Below are 16,934 nucleotides of genomic sequence, written 5' to 3'. Positions count from 1 at the left end.
CCGAGCCCAGCTGTGCCAAACTGAGCCAAACCGAGCCCAGCTGTTCCAAACTGAGCCAAACCGAGCCCAGCTGAGCCAATGTGAGCCCAGCTGTGCCAAACTGAGCCAAACCAAGCCCAGCTGTGCCAAACTGAGCCAAACCAAGCCCAACTGAGCTTGGCTGAGCCAAACCGAGCCCAGCTGTGCCAAACTGAGCCACCTTGAGCCAAACCGAGCCCAGCTGAGCCAACCTGAGCCAAACCGAGCCCAGCTGTGCCAAACTGAGCCCACCTGAGCCCGGCTGAGCCAAACTGAGCCCAGCTGAGCCAAACCGAGCCGAGCCGAGCCCAGCGAGCGGCTGCGCGGCCGGGCCGTTCCCGCGGAGCTGTCCAGCCGCATCCCGCCTCTCCCGCATCTCCCGATCCCGGCGCCGCTCCCGACCCTGCCGCTCCCGCATCCCGGCGCTCCCGCCTCTCCCGGCGCTCCCGATCCCGCTCCCGGCCCCGCCATGCGGGAGCGATGAGCGCAGCCGCCCCGCCCGGCCATGGAGGAGGATTTGTTCCAGCTCCGACAGCTCCCGTGAGTACCGGGGGGGGGGTCCGGCCCCTCCGCCCGCGGGGACCCCGGGGATGCTGTGCGGGAATCCCGCCGGGAATGCTGCGGGAAGAGCCGCAGGCCGCGGGGATCGGGCCATTTTCCCGCTGCGGCTGCCCCGGCTCAGCATCCCGAGGGATGCGCGTTGCAGAAATCCCCCCGATTTGGGGTTTTTTAGCTTTGCAGGGGGGTCAGAGCCACGAGGGTGGGAGCGAAAGGTGCGAGAGCCGGGACAGAGACAGGGTCAGGGCCGGGGGTGCTGGAATAACGCGGGGCCGGGGATGCTCTTCCTCCCCATCCTCCTCCTCCTCCCGCCGGGAGCGGCTGCGGAGCTGCCTCTGCCCCGCAAAGAGGCTTTGGGGACACCGGCGACATCCCCGCGGGGCTGCAGGGACACAGGAACAGGCATTGGCCGGGAGCTCTGTGCCTTTGGGATGTGGGCGCTGAATTGGGGCAGAAAAAACCCCAAAAAGGTGATAAAATCGTTGGTGCTTTAACCCCGCGGGTCCCTTCCCTTCCCCTCAGGGCCAGGGGTCTCCCTTCAGTCCAGCCCCTTCTCTCCCATGTCCCATTCTCGGGTGCTTTGCAACGTATTCCTGTTTATGAATCCTTGGCTCTGCACGGCAGGGAATGAAGGTTTAAAGTTTGTGTTAAATATTCATGAGCTCGTGTCAATGACAGAGCAAAGTGTCCCATAACACTCCCGGGAAGTTGGGAAATGGGCCTGAAGTCCAGGTATTCCCACATCTTTAGTTGGGATGCCTTCAGCTTGTCAGGGAAATGAGGGAGAGACCATTTACTGTGCTGGGTTTCCCATTTTTTCCAAACAAAACCCAGGAGCTTTTTCCCAAGTGCTCCCAGTGCAGGTGTAATCAGGTGTTTGAGTGATCCTGCCAATAAATGCAGCAGCTCCCTGAGGTGGCTCAGCTGGGAAGGGTTTGGCAAGTCTGGAACGGAAAATATCCCTGGAGGTTTTTTCCTTTATCTGTGTCCATTTGTTTCATACGTTCCTGAGAGGAAAACACAGAGTTGGACTTGCTGCACTGAGGAATGGGGAGGGTTATTCTGTGCTCAGAGCCTTTGTGGGGATCCATCACCTCCAAAATCCCAGTTGGGAAGATGCAGAAACTCCAGTTGGATCAGGGGCACCCTCAGCAAGGTGACAGCGAGCTCTGGGGAGGTCACATCCTGCAGGGAAGGGCTGGATCCAGGGGGACCTGCCCAGGCTGAGTCCCATCCCTGGAATGTCACATCCTGCAGGGAAGAGCTGGATCCAGGGGGACCTGCCCAGGCTGAGTCCCATCCCTGGAATGTCACATCCTGCAGGGAAGGGCTGGATCCAGAGAGACCTGCCCAGGCTGAGTCCCATCCCTGGAGTGTCCAAGGCCAGGCTGGACAGGGCTCGGAGCACCCTGGGTTAGTGGAAGGTGTCCCTGCCCATGGCAGGGATTGACTTACTGATCTTTAAGGTCCCTGCACCCCAAACCACTCAGGGATTCTGTGGCAATTCAATCTCTTTCCAAAGCACTATTTCCCTGCAGAAATGTTGGGGTTTTCACAGGCATGGTCAGGTGCCAAGGGGAGAAGGTTTCCCTGGGTCGCAGCTGAAGGCAGGGAAACTGGAGGGGTCTGTTCCATCAAACAGGGGGAATCTGTTCCAAAATCTTTGTTTGGCCACGGGAAACTTCACTGATGGAAAAAAGGGTCCCCTGCATGTCCAGGAAGCAAGTCAGGGACCAACATATCCAAGTTGTGTGTGCCAAAGGTCTGGTTTGTCTCACACCCTCCGTGGCTTTGCTGGGGTGGGATGAGGATCCCTCAGCTGGTGCCAGACTGGGATGAGACACAGAGTGGGGCGGGACAGCCCCTTCAGCTGCACCTGGGCTTTTTGGAGAAAGAAATGGCTGTTCATTCACTTTTATACCCTGGCCCACCTCAAAGGGTCAAAAATGCACAAAAGACTGATAGTTTCCTAAAATATAGATATTTAATTATTGCATAACAGTAAATAATTCCATTTAAGACAAGGTGAAAACAATGACAGTTTCCAGAATCATCATCAGGATGAAAAAACCATTCAATTCTGATTATCCCATGAATTGTATTTCACTAAATAGTATTTAAAAATCTGAGAAGTTTCAGGAGTTTTCCTTCCAAGACACAAATCACCCTCAAAAACAACATGGAAAGTTGAACTTGGGACAAACACCCTGAAATTCAGTGGCAGAGCTGGGCCTGATTCCCAGTAAAATCTGGGCAAACACAAAACGTGGTTCTCATTAAATAGGGATCATTTGATGGTGTTTTTAGGACCTGGATGATTTTCCAACTCCTCAGGTAACCCCCTGACACTGTCTGTGCACAAGGACAGGGATTGTGTCCCACTGGAATGTGCTCTGCAGGTTTCCCAAAGCCAGGAAAACCCAGGCAGCATTCCCTGTGGATGTGGAATGGAGGCAGGGAGTGAGGAGGAACCTGGGTGTTCTGGGAGCCAGCAGGGCTTCACAGCAGCCCAGCCCAGCCCAGCAGAGCCTCTGGGTGTGACCCCTCTGTTCCAGGGTGGTGAAGTTCCGCCGCACCGGGGAGAGCTCCAGGTCGGACGAGGATGGGATTTCTGGGGAGCACGAGGTGCACATTGAGGGGGTCAGGACAGAGTTAGAGCCCGTGGAGCTGGAGGATGGAGCTGCAGTGCCAAAGGAATTTGCCAACCCCACAGATGGTGAGTAGGTCCCTTGTTTTCCTGCCAGGGGAAAGGTGTGGCCTCTCCCTCTGCCCAGGGTGGGTACTCTGGGTCTGGGAAGGTAAAGATCCCCAGGGAAAAGCAGGAAATAATAACACAGGCAAAGGATGTTCCAGCTGGAAATCCTGGTTGAATCACCCCAGTCTCTGTGGGTGCTCCAGGTGTTTGGGTTGGTATCCCCAGACCCTTTGAAGGAGTTGTGGTCCCGCTGTCAACTCCTGTTTCTGAACTGATCCCTGCTCCCAACACAGCCAGGTTTGCTGGAGCAGGTTCACCTGGATCTCCTTCAGGGCTGAGCTGAGTCTGCAGTGTTCCCATGTCCTCCTTTCCCAGAGGACAAGAGGGACAGGAGGAATGGATATTCCAGTCTCTGCTCCTGCCTGGGGGCAGCACTGCTCTGGGAGAGAGGAGAAATATTGGCTTTGTCTCACACAAGGCAGGTATAAATTTGGTAGGATGTTATTAATCTTACTTATGAACATCCCTGTTCTGTTGTATCCCTTGGATTTTGTTTGATTTCCTCTTGGATTGTGGGTTTGGGTTGTGCTGTGTGAGCATGGCCAGTCTGAGCCAGACAAAGTTGTTCTGTGGGGAATGTCCTTTTAAACCTTTGGGATTGTTACAACTGTGAGACTTGAACTACTGAGACACCAAAATGTGCTTTTCGTGTGCAGTTCACTTTGCACTTGAGCAAAAGAATTTGAGATGTCTCAGCATCTTCAGCTGGAACAAAGTCATGAGGTCCTGGCACAGTGTGGGGAACAGCCCTCAGCATTCTGAACTGAGGGAGGGGTAAGGACATGTGTGTCTTGGACAAAGCCTGATTTAAATCATTCCAGGCTGACTGTCCCTGCAGTAAAACATCCCCTGCAGGTCCCAGCGTGGCTGGGGCTGTTCCCACCTCACGTTTCTGACCAGAGGAAGCTGCAGGTCAGGGGCTGGAGGAGTCACTCCCAGCAGGGAGAGGCTGAACATGGGCTGGATTTGTTGGTGCCACATGGATTTACCTCTGTGTGCTTGAAACACTGTAGGAAGAATTAGAGTCAGTTGGAGTTTAGCGCCATTCCTGAAGGACACAGAGATTTTCCAGAGTAGGGACTGTGTCAAAACTGAGTGGCTGAGTTATAAATTTGAGGTGTCAGCAGGTTACCCAGTTAACCAGGAGCTGAACTCACAGCAAGTGCTCTCCCAAGGGATGGCTCTGGCCAGGGAAGGAATCCCTCCTGCACTGGGATTGTTGTCTTTGCAGACACTTTCATGGTGGAAGATGCGGTGGAAGCCATTGGATTTGGGAAGTTCCAGTGGAAGCTCTCTGTCATCACTGGATTAGCCTGGGCAAGTAACTGGGATCAGCACCCACTGCATGGTCACCAGGGAGCCCCAGGGATTTCAAGGAATGGGGGCAGAGATAAATGTATGGCCCAGAAGGGATTTCACCTGGAATTCTGGAATAGCAGCTGAACTCACACTTGGTGTTTGGGTGGATAACTGGTGGGTTTCTCTGTCCCTGAAGCTCTTATACATCATTGTGATCCTCCACTTCCAATGCTGTTCTAAATCCTTGTATAATGTTGGAATCCAAAGGTTTAGATCTTAAATCAGCTGTGGAATTTGGTCTACAGATGATCTACCAATTTATTTGATAGAAATCCAGGGAAAGGGGAGAGAGGGAAGACGTTGAAAGGTATTGAACAGTTCTGGCTGAATCTGTGTGTAAAGGAGCTGAAAGCTCATCCCTGGAATCTGCACTGTGGAAGAGGCTGCTCCAAATCCCCCCCATAACTGTGGGTTTGGCTCTTTGAATCCTCTGTGCCAAATCCCTGAGCACAACAGGGAGGACTGAGTGTGAAAGGGAACCTGCTGGGGGGTCTGTGTGCCCGCGGGGTGGGAGTGGCACAGAATCCCCCCAGGGTGTGCTGGTGACTGCCCTGCCCACACCAATGCCAGGCGGTGGTTCACTGTGCTCTCTTCTCCCTGCAGATGGCAGATGCCATGGAAATGATGATCCTGAGCATCCTGGCCCCTCAGCTGCACTGCGAGTGGCGACTGCCCAGCTGGCAGGTGGCACTGCTCACCTCGGTAGGGACACCCCCAGCCCTGAGTGCCCCCAGGCTCTGCCTCTCTGTCATCCTGACATTCCTGTGTGTCCCCAAGTAAACCCCTCCATGGCCTCTGCACATTCCTCTGGCTTGGAGATTACAGAGGGGTGTCCTAAAAGACTGAAGTCAGGACATTCAGGGAGAACTGAGGAAGTTTCAGGCTCAAAGTTTAATGTGATTTCCAGGAAAATATAGGAGTTGACTCAGACTCATCCTAAAATTCAAACCATTTGGTTAATTGAAGAGCAAACGTTGCTTTTGGAGGTTGTACCTGATGATCTCGGAGGTCTTTTCCAACCTAAATGATTCTGTGATTGTCCAGTGGTCTCTGGAAGCAGAGAGAGATCTTCCCCCACCACCTCTGAGTGTGGTTATGTGATGCTGGAAACATGCAGTGTCTTTAGGGATAAGAGAACAAGTTTGGGGACCCTCTCAGCACATCCCTCTGCTGTATCCATGGACTTCAACCCCTCCCCTTCTTTTTCCTTTAGCTTTCAATGCCATTTTTTTTGTGTAAACTGGTCAAAATGCTCAGCAGTTTTACATCATTTAAATCCTTTCCCCCTCCCCTGAATGCAGAGGGTCTTGTTCCTTCTTCCAGCTCAGCACAATTTTATCCTTGCTGAGCAAAATCAGGAGCAGAAAGATCAGTGCACACGAGACAAAAGCTCTGACAAACAGATCTGCTTCTTACCCCACTTATTGCTGGTTATCACTGATTTCTGAGACAGAATTCCTGTGGTTTTAATGTGCTGCTGGGGGAAAGGTGCTGGAGTTTGCCAGGACTTCAGTGGCAGGATTTCATTCCTCCATCTACAGAATTAACTGTACTTGTGGTGTCCCCTCTGAAAAGGTACAGAGTATTTTCTTTGACACTTCAGACTTTTTTAAGATCTAATTTTGTCTAATTTTATCTAAATCTGAGACCTGCTGAGGATGGCAACAGGAGGCTGGGGGAGAGCTCTGGCTCCTGGAACAGCTCAGTCCTGCAGATCTCAACCAGCAACCTTTATCCATGAATGTTTTCACTGGAAAACTCCGAGTCTTGTAGGGCTGGACTCACAGTGGGTGTAACACCAGAGTGCCCAGTCCAGTGCCAGACTGGTTTGTCACTGGAGGGACCTTTAATGCCCAGCTCAGTGGGGAGGTGCCCAGAGAGAACTGGGTGATCCCTGAGGTCCTTTCAGCCCAAACCATCCTGTGCCCCCTGCACATGTCCCTGTGTTGGTAGGGGTGAAATTTGCTGGTTTCCCTGGAAGTTTTTGTTCTCTTTGCTGTCACACTGAAATCTTCACTTCTCTTGTTGTTAATGGGACAAATGTTTCCTGGTGTTTCCCAGGTGGTGTTTGTGGGAATGATGTCCAGCTCCACCCTCTGGGGAAACATTTCAGACCAGTATGGGAGAAAAACAGTAAGTCCTCAGCTCCTGCTGGAATATATCCCAACATTCCTGCAGTGTGGGTGTTCCAGGGCATGGAGACCCAGGGAAGCTGTGGCTGCCCCAGCCCTGGGAGTGTCCCAGGCCAGGCTGGAGGAGCTCTGAGCACCCTGGGACAGTGGGAGGTGTTCCTGCCTGTGGCACGGGAGGCACTGGGTGGGCTGTGAGGTCCCTCCCACCCCAACGCCTCTGGGATTCCATGTTCCTGAGGGTCCCAGTGCACAGGCACGAAGCAGAACTGAGCACATGCAGAGCTGCCCCCCATGAAATCCAGGGGCTGGGAAGCTCTGGGGTGAGCCTGGATAAGCTGTGCCACAGCAGGAACTCTCTGTGACTGTTCCATCAGGGCCTGAAGATCAGTGTGCTCTGGACCCTCTACTATGGGATCCTCAGTGGGTTTGCTCCCGTGTACAGCTGGATCCTGGTGCTCAGGGGCCTGGTGGGCTTTGGCATTGGAGGAGTCCCTCAGTCGTAAGTAAATACTCACAGCTCCAGATTCCTCTTTTCTATTCCTTTTTATAAAATGCTCCTGTCAAATGGAAGCCTTGTTGCTGTTCAGCTGCCCCAAACCCTGGTCCTGTTGCAAGGCAGGTCATGACCTAAACCCCAGCACTGAGGGGCAGAGCTGAGCCTATTCCTGGGGGTAAAACCACAGATGCTGCTCAGGAAGAGCCTGAGCTGGGATTCCAAACGTGGAGCAGGGCTGTGAGGGCTCAGAGGGAAAAGGCAGCAGCAGGATCCTTCTGTGTCATTCCATTCACTGAAGAGAGGGATCCATAAATCTCCCACCTGCAATAACTAACACTGCTCCAGGCTTTGAATTATAAATGCAAAGGGAAGTTCAGCCATTCTCTCTCTGTGCAGCCTTTCATCCTTATCAATAATTGATATTTTGCCCCGTGGAGGTGCTATTTGGGAGGAATCAGTGTCCAGCTTTGATTGATGGCTCATTGACTTCTTCACAAAGTAGGAAAAGCAGCTCCTTGCTGATATCCATCCTCAAGCAGGCTGAGTAACTGCAGAGGGGAATGGCTGAATCTCTGTGGAATATCTTTGTAATTGCATCTTCCATAATGGCTCTGAGAGAGGCTGCTCTGAAAGGTGCATTTAAAACAGAAACCTCCAGCAACAGCACGTTCTCTGTCCATGTGTGGGTCCAGAGCTGCACCTGAAGCTCTGGCCTCCTCTGGGAATCCTCTGTGGGATAGTCTGTGAGCCCTGGGTAGTTGCTGGCCCTGCCTTCCTGCCCAGCAAACACTCCCAGAGGAGCTGTGCCATCTCCCTGTGCCATCTCCCTGTGCCACAGACCTGACACAAACCTCTGCAGGGCTCAGTGGCTTCTTCTGGAATCCCACAATAAAAGAATGCAAATTATTTTATACCAGTAACATGATCAGGCCCTGAAAGTCTTCCCCTCTTGCAGAGCTGAGCCCTGGCAGAGGAGGCTGATGTGGAATTCTCTGAGCCAGTTGTAAAGGCTGAAGAAAAACTTTCCCCAGCAAGAGTTTGTGTTGGACTGTGATGGACCACACTGGAAATAACAGATACAAGGCCTGGCCCAGAGCAGGGCTGGGAAAATATCCTTTAGCCAACAACCAGGGCGTCACAAAATCACCCAGGAAGAGCAAGTTGTGTCCCCTGTTGCAATGGTAGAGGGTTTGTTCTGGTGCAGAAGGGGAGTCTGACCCAGCGTCAGCCTGACTGGCTCTGGGAGACAGGAGGGGCTTTGAGTTTCTCCTCTGGGTCTGGCAGTTTAATTAAAAGGCAAAGGGGATGTTGGAACCTCTGTCTTTGTGCTGACAGGGCATTTCCCTCCCTGTGCTAACATGGCATTTTCTCTCTGTTCCTCTGTGCAGGGTGACTTTATATGCTGAGTTCCTTCCAATGAAAGCCAGAGCAAAGTGCATTCTGTTAATAGAGGTGAGCAGTGTGTGCTGCCCCAGGGAGGGACAAATCCTGCTGTGCTGACACCCCTCCCTCCCCTCCTCCTGCCTGGAGCCCTCAGGGCTGCACTCAGGCCTGGCCTGGCCACCTTGGTGTGGAGCTGAGTTGTCTGGCACCAGCTCAGGCCCAAAGCACAGGAGGCTTCCCTGTCACTCTCCACTCTTTGTGCTGAATTTACCTTTTTTTCCAATTAACTTCCCCCAGGGCTGTGAGCACAGGGTGTCTGTCATTCCCTGCTGGAATTCATCTACAACCCAGGAATGGGTTTGGGGGAATGACTGTGCCATAAATCCAGGGCTAAATTCAGCTCCACGTCTTCATCCAAATGTGTCAAAGTCACAGAGAGCAGAATTTCACCCTATGAATATTTTAAGGCAAAATTCACAGCCCTGGAATGGATGGTTGGAAGGTCAGGGCCAGAACTGGTCCTGGGCTGCATCAGGCATTTGGAAGCAGCATCCTCATGGAAAACCTCACCTAACTGGAACAGGTTTTAAGGCAAAATCAGTCTGCTAAGACACCTTCTGGCTAATCCTACAGTCAGTTAAATAATCTTTTGTGGCCAGAGTTCAGGACAGGAATTACTCCTTTATGGTTCACCTGTTCTGCCACAGTTTGGCTGCAGCCCAGGCTTGGAAATACATTGTGAGTGTCCAACAAGAGCAAAGGGGATCCTGATGTGGAGGACAATAATCCTGCATGGGCAGGATGTGCAGGGTGTCCCTGTGCTGGTGTTTGGTAGCAAAGTGCTGGTTCCTCTTTCATCCAGGGAAAAATGTGGTTTGGTGGCTTGACTTTGGTATGGAAACAAATCTTGTGAGTCTTCTGGTGGGAGCTGGGAATGTTTCTGAGGCACAAAATGGTCATTTTCTATAAGAAACATCTTCTTAAAAGTCTGTTCTTTATGAGAAGCCCCCCACAGTTAGAGAGGGATGTCTGGGAGAGTCAGTGAAGGCCTTCCAGAGGATTATGGATCATGGAAGAACCTTAAATCCCATCCCATCCCACCCCCTGCCATGGGCACGGACACCTTCCACAGTCCCAGGTTGCTCCAAGCCCTGTCCAGCCTGGCCTGGGACACACCCAGGGATGGGGCAGCCACAGCTGCTCTGCCCAACCTGTGCCAGGGCCTGCCCACCCTCCCAGCCAGGAATTCCTTCCCAAAATCCCATCCAGCCCTGCCTTCCTTCAGCTCAAAGCCATTCCCTGTGTCCTATCCCTCCATCCCTTGTTGAAACTCTCTCCCAGCTCTCCTTTAAGCACTGCAAGGCTGAGAAATGAACATTTTCACCCCTAAAACATTTAAACAACCGCCCCCTGGAGAGCCTGAACTCAATTCCCACACAGCTGCAGCCCGGGAATGCCTCTGACATCATTTCTCCTCCAGTCATCCCTGGAGGGCACACCCTGGAATGCTGCCGGGGGGACACCTCAGGGACACCCCTGAGCTCACCTGGGGCTGTTTGTTTTGCCTTCCCCAGGTGTTCTGGGCCCTGGGGACCGTGTTCGAGGTGCTGCTGGCAGTGCTAGTGATGCCCACACTCGGCTGGCGCTGGCTGCTCGTCCTCTCTGCCCTGCCCCTCCTGCTCTTCGCTGCCCTCTGCTTTGTAGGTATTTCCCCCCAGGCCTGGGGTGTGTTCCCTCAGCTCCCCCTGCCCTGCCCTGTGACACAGCTGGAGGGAATCACAGCAGCTTTGGGCTCTCTGGTGGGGAAATACTGAAATAATAATGGCAGAAATGCTGTTTGCACAGGGGGCTGCTAAAGGAGTTGCTCCCTTCTGCAGGGAGAGCTGTGTTTGGGTCTGGAATTGCTGGAGGACAGTGTGGGGCTGGAATGTTGTGAGATCGGGCTTGGAACCCTTTCCAAAGTTTAATGACTTTGTTTCAGTGGAATCATCATTTTATCCAAAGCTGGTGCTGTTTCCCTGGTTGCTCTTTCAAGTTTGTCAAAATCATGACTTTTAGAATCACTTTCCACTTAAAATCCACCCAAATTAGAGGTAAAATCTGCAGAGTCCAGGTCAGATTCCAAAATAAGATGTATATGAGTTAAACCTGAGCTTCAGTGATGTATTTTATTATGCATTAGGTGATATATTTGCCTGTCTCCTCAAAGATAAATGTCCTTCTCAGGTGGTTTGGCAGCTCTTACTATTGCTGAGGTTTTCAGAAATCCCTTCAGTTATCCAGGTGCTCACAACCTTGTTTGACATTAAAAGTAGCTTAAAAAATGAATTTTGGAATGTTTTCTGCCCTGGCAGCTCTGCCATTTCTACAGGGAATAATGTGAAGAGCCTGCCAAAATGCCCAACATTCCTCAAGGGAACTGAAGGGAAAGAGTTTTGGAGCTCTGAGTTTTTGGGGAAATGGGGGGGCTGCAGTTCTTAAAGTCTGATGAGATGATTCTGTGAATTCTTAGAGATTATTTCTGTAATCCCCCCTGTGCTGGAGTCCCTGGGAGCTCCCCCAAGGAAAACCCCAGTGTGTTCCCACTGTTTGTGCCACCCCTGTGTGTGTGACCTGCCTTGTCCCTCAGTGGCTGCCAGAGAGTGCCAGGTATGATGTGCTGTCTGGGAACCAAGAGAAGGCTCTGGCCACTCTGAAGAGGATTGCCACAGACAATGGAGCTCCAATGCCCCTGGGAAAACTGGTGGTGTCCAGGCAGGTACGTTTGGTTTGATGCCTCAGCTGCCAATAAAGAATGCCATGTGGTCACATCTTCCTCCTTCCCAGCGAGGGAGAGTTAATTTTTCATTTTGAAAGTGTGAAGCACCTTTAAAATGGGCATTATTTAACCTCACTCTAAGACCTTGTTATTAAAGCAAATCAAACCCTGAGACTGAAGAGCTCAGATCAGAATTCCCAGATCTGAACTCATGGGACAAGATGGAATCTGGCACTTGGGCTGTCTTTAGTTTTTGATCTAATCCTGATTTTCTGGAGTGGGAAAGCTGCACCCTCCTGCTCAGCCCTAACAATGCACAGCCTGACCCAGGCTGGCACTGCTGGCATTGCTGCAGGAACTGTGAATTCTGGTACATTTCAGCTTTCATGGCCAATTTTTCAGCCCCCCCATCAATGTTTAAAGGCTTCTGTAAGAAAAGAAAGCTGCAAAGGGAGGCAGGAGGGATGGGATGTTGGGAGGGAATTCCTGGCTGTGAGGGTGGGCAGGCCCTGGCACGGGTTGGGCAGAGAAGCTGTGGCTGCCCCACCCCTGGAAGTGTCCAAGGCCAGGCTGGACAGGGCTTGGAGCAGCCTGGGTTGGTGGGAGGTGTCCCTGCCCATGGCAGGGGGTGGGATGGGATGGAATGGGATTTAAGGCCCTTCCATCCCAAACCAGTCTGGAATTCTGTTTCCTGCCGCTCTGCATCCTCCAGCCCAGGCCCCCTGAGCTCCCTGGTCATCCCATCTCTGCTTGTTTCCAACAGGAAGACCGAGGGAAGATGAGGGACCTTTTCACGCCCCACTTTAGGTGGACCACGTTGTTGCTCTGGTTCATATGGTAAGAGGGCACAAACTTCAGTGCCAGCACAGAGGGCATTTTACAGGCACTCAAATACAGCAACTTCCTCCTCAAAAACCCCAACAAACCCCAAACCCCCGAGGTGTATTGATCTGTGATTCATTAAACCACCCAATCACCCTCATTGCCAGTCTAATTACCTTTAATTTCTAGATGCTGGTAGGCAATTGCCCTGAGGTAGCACTTAGTGCATCTCCTCCCACTGTGGGTTCAGGTTTGATTCATGTTGGTTAATCTGAGTCTGACCAGCTGAGAGTTCCTCTCTCCTTTGCTTCCCTGCAGGTTTTCCAATGCCTTCTCATATTATGGGTTAGTTTTATTAACTACAGAGTTCTTCCAAGCAGGAGATGTTTGCAGCAGTGAGTACTAATCCATATTTTCTTCTTAAATACACCCTGTTATGCTGGAATATCTGTCATTAGCTCTCCTTCTGCAGTTGGTTTGGGAATGAATGTGGCTGAGTTTTAAGTTTATTTTAAATATTTTTATAGACTGTTCCTCCTCTCCTGCACAGGGCAGGGAGGTCCTGCAGTGTTTTTGAGCCCAAAAATGTAAACCAGCAAGACAGCCTTCAAGGGAGGCCTGTTACCTGTTCTTCCTGAGGAAAAAAAATGATGGAATAAATAGAAGTTTGCAGATTTCACAGAGCTAATTAGTTCTGAGGGAGAGGAGCTGCTGCTGTGGAGCTCCTGGGCCCTCCAGGTGGGAAAACCTGCTGAGGAAAAGATGATGGGGGGAAATCATTGTCCTTTTGGTTGCAGAGTCTTTAAGGCTGCACAGGGGACAAGGGGTGGAAGTTTTCCTTGTGCCAGTGGTGACAAAGCTGCCACAAAACACACCACAAACTGCTCAGTGGCAGCTCTGCCTTCCAGGTAAAGTCACCAGGAATTGCCTGGAATGGCCCCTCTGACTGTGCATTCCATCCAAGCAACACCTTAGGCACTCAGAGGAGGAAGGACAGTTCAATCCAAGGGGCAGAATCACTTGAATTTCTACCCCTAAATGACTTTCCAGGAGTATTTTCAAAGGGTGGTGGGTTCAGGGAATCACTGCCAGTCCTTCCAGTGCAGCCCTTCCTAAACTGCAGCACTCAGAGTGATAAAGACACAGCAGGAATGTGAACAGGGAAGAGATTCCTTAAAATAGATGAAATATTTGATGTTTTTCCTTTTTGCTCCCCCAGTATCCAGCAGAAGGCAGGAAGTTAAAGCAAAGTGCAGCCTGACCTGTGAGTACCTGACAGAGGAGGATTACACAGACCTGCTCTGGACAACCCTGTCAGAATTCCCTGGTGAGTGGCAATAGGGAGCAGCAGTTCTTCCCTGCTCTCAGGGGGTTGGGAAGGGGCTCTGGGACCAGTCAAGGATCTCTCCCTTCCACAGGGGTGTTGGTGACACTCTGGATCATCGACCGCATCGGCCGCAAGAAAACCATGGCCCTGTCCTTCCTTGTCTTCTCCTTCTGCAGCCTCCTGCTGTTCCTCTGTGTTGGAAGGTGAGCACAGCACAGGCAACAACTGGAATATCAAATACATCCATGTTCTCTCTTGGTTGTGGCAGGAGAACTGGATGTGGTGACTTGGAAAGATGGTCGTGCTCAGTTCAAGAATTAAGGCTGGGGTTGGGTTTTCTCACCAGAGTTTGGAAGGAAAGTACAAGAAGCAGGAGAGGAGAAATCCTTCACTATAAACTTGTGGACAGAGCAATCCAAAGGGAAAAATAAGAGTTTAAGTCTGAGTAGGATGTAACCACTGGGCACTTCTAAATCAGATCTGAATTTAAACCTCTTCAGGCACTGTCCAAAACCTCAGAGTACAGAACCCTGTAAAAGAAACCTTATAAAATTGCACATATCCAGGTGGTAATTGGGTTCATGCCTTTTAAACAGCAAAGGTGGACTCTCATTTCCTTCTCCTGGATGTCATTTTTATTTCAATAGGCCTCAGCTCTCATATGGAAGGAACAGGCTTAGAAACCTGGTGGGATTGTGGGAATGCACATTGCTTGGCATTATTGTTATATTAAAGGTCCCAAAAATGCAAAGAGTTCATTAAAGAAGCCAAAGGAAATGGTTGTAAAAAATTCTGCATTTTTATATCTCTTGTCTCCAATTGAACCCAGCAAACCAAACAGTCCCAAATCTGCTCTCCTCTTTCTTCTCCCAGGAATGTTCTGACTGTGCTGCTCTTCATTGCAAGAGCTTTTATTTCTGGAGGATTTCAGGCTGCTTATGTTTACACTCCTGAGGTAAGGGGGTTGTGTTGGGAATGAGGATGTCCAAGGGGAGTAAGAACTTGGGGGAAGTGATTTGGGTGACCTGTTCCAGCCAAGCTCTGAGTTGTGGGATCTCCTTGTCATTGTCTAATAGAACCTGCTGTGGCACCACTTAGTAATTTCCATTGCTTTAGGAGGGAAAGGAGGAGAACTTCCCACTGGCATTAATGGGCTGATGTTTCCTCCCCAGGTTTACCCCACAGCCACACGTGCTCTGGGCCTGGGAACATGCAGTGGAATGGCAAGGGTGGGAGCCCTCATAACCCCCTTCATTGCACAGGTAAATCCCTTCTCTGGGGCTGGAGGCACAGCAAGGTTGGACTCAATGATCTTGGAACTCTTTTCTAACTTTAACAATTCCGTAATTCTATGAGGGTGATGGAGAACCTGCTTTTCTCTCCACTATCCCAGGGTGCTCCAAGCCCTGTCCAACCTGGCCTTGGACACTCCCAGGGATGGGGCAGCCACAGCTTCTCTGCCCAACCTGTGCCAGGGGCTGCCCACCCTCCCAGCCAGGAATTCCTTCCCAATATCCCATCTAAATCCCCCCTCTTTGGGTTTAAACCATTGCCCTTGTCCTGCATGATCTGCCCAGATAAAATGTCCCTCGCCCTTTTGAAGCTGCAGTGGGGATTAACCCTTTTCCCCACCCTGTAATTAAAATCTCTGCTCCTCCACAAGCCCCTGTGCTGTTCCCCTTGGCTGCAGGTGCTGTTGGAGTCCTCGGTGTACCTGACCCTGGTGGTGTACAGTGGCTGCTGCCTGCTGGCCGCCCTGGCCTCCTGCTTCCTGCCCATCGAGACCCAGGGCCGTGGCCTGCAGGAGTCCAGCCACAAGGAGTGGGGCCAGGAGATGGTGGGCAGAGGCTCCCACTCCCCAGGGGAGTCCCAGGAGTGATGGCCCAGGGAAGAGATGAAGGACAGAGCGAGATCTCTCTCGAGCCCTCCGAGCCCGAAGCGCCGAAGGCTGAGCCTCATCACTGCCACCGTCACGTGTCACCCCCAGGGCTGGGGGACCTCAGCAAACTGTCTGCAGCTCTCTGCTCACACTCATCAAACCCTTCCATCTGTGTGGACAGGGCTGTGACCCACACACCCCTCAGAGTGCAGCAGGAAGGGTGTTCTTCTATCGTGCTTGCATGGTCAGCTCTTCAGCCCCACCGTCCCGTGCCAAGCCAACCCCAGTGAGTGCAGGGACTGAGCCCTGAGCAGGAGCTGGGACTGAGCCCTGAGCTGGGACTGAGCCCTGAGCCCTGAGCTGGCAGCAGGACACTGGTCTCTGTGTGCCGCTGCCCAGCACAGGGGGGTCCATACACAACACTGGGAATTACTTGCCTGCCTTGCACTTTCAGCCATTAAACACAACAAATGTGGTTCTGCCAAACCAGCCTGTGCTTTGCACTTCCCCTGGCTGTGGGTTCAGTTCCTGGAGATGTAACAGGCATGGATTGCTTGGAAAGGAGCTCCTGAGTGTTTCTCTCATCCCAGGCAGGTGGTTGGAGCACTGAGGGTGGTATTTGCTGCAGAGCCAAAACCTTATATCACAAATTAACTCACAGAATCATTAAGGTTGGGAAAGACCTCCAAGATCATCAAGTCCAGCTTTTAAATCTTCATGATTTGAAGCAGAATTTGAGTTCTCTGACATTGCCAGAAACCTTGAGCTCTCTGTCTTGCTTGGAATGTGGAGGTGGACCCTCCTGTGGTTCTCTCCACGGGTCCAGGTGTGTCCCTGCTCCATTTGCCTGAGCACCTGCCCACAGAACCTGAGCTGGAGGAGCTGCTCTTGGGATGGAGCTGCTTCCAAGTGTCTCCCAAGGAAAGTTGGTCTCCTGACAGCTGGGCAGGACTTTTCCAGAACTGCTGATTGTACACTGACTGGTGACAAAGGAATGTATCTGGAATGGTGCCATAAAGGAACAAAAACCACAGGAAGAGCCAAACTACAATGACCCCTGAGGAGGAACAGCCTCAGGCTCCTCGAGGTGGTGATCCTGCCCTTGCCAGGGAATGTCACAGAGTTCAGGTGAGGACAAGCTCAGAAACCTGTCCCTGGGCAGGAAATGCCATTGCAGATCCTGTGGGAATGTGTGAGGATCTGAGACCTGTCAGGCCTCAGCGTATTTTCAGGATTCCAGACTGTGGAACACACCCAAGTGGGAGTGAGGGGGACTCTGTGCTCCTGCTGGGCTGTGTTTGTGTGGTCTGTGATCAGGTGTCTCACACAAACACAAGTGTGTGACAGTGACACATTTGTGCACAGCTGAATGTTTGGGGTATCCTGGGCAGCAGGTTCCGTTCCTGGGACAGGAACAGCTGATATTTGGAGTGTCCTGGGCAGCAGG

The 16,934-nt window shown here is 51.8% G+C and overlaps 1 protein-coding gene across 1 annotated transcript; it reads left to right on the top strand.

Moving 5' to 3' along the window:
- Positions 1 to 337: 337 nt before the first annotated feature.
- SVOP (SV2 related protein) lies at positions 338 to 16,893 on the top strand. Its single transcript, XM_071571969.1, has 16 exons — positions 338 to 558; positions 3,132 to 3,292; positions 4,563 to 4,648; positions 5,294 to 5,392; positions 6,752 to 6,823; positions 7,197 to 7,321; positions 8,707 to 8,770; positions 10,276 to 10,401; positions 11,331 to 11,459; positions 12,223 to 12,296; positions 12,600 to 12,676; positions 13,501 to 13,608; positions 13,700 to 13,811; positions 14,482 to 14,563; positions 14,781 to 14,870; positions 15,299 to 16,893. Exons 1-16 carry the CDS (start codon positions 524 to 526, stop codon positions 15,485 to 15,487), a joined length of 1,629 nt encoding a protein of 542 aa, XP_071428070.1. The 5' UTR covers positions 338 to 523; the 3' UTR covers positions 15,488 to 16,893.
- The last annotated feature ends 41 nt before the right edge of the window (positions 16,894 to 16,934 follow it).

The sequence above is a fragment of the Pithys albifrons genome, chromosome 17, assembly GCF_047495875.1.
Source record: "Pithys albifrons albifrons isolate INPA30051 chromosome 17, PitAlb_v1, whole genome shotgun sequence".
In the NCBI taxonomy this organism is placed as follows: domain Eukaryota; kingdom Metazoa; phylum Chordata; class Aves; order Passeriformes; family Thamnophilidae; genus Pithys; species Pithys albifrons.
Note: the sequence above shows the minus strand (reverse complement) of the source record. Positions and strands in the feature narration are given on the sequence as shown.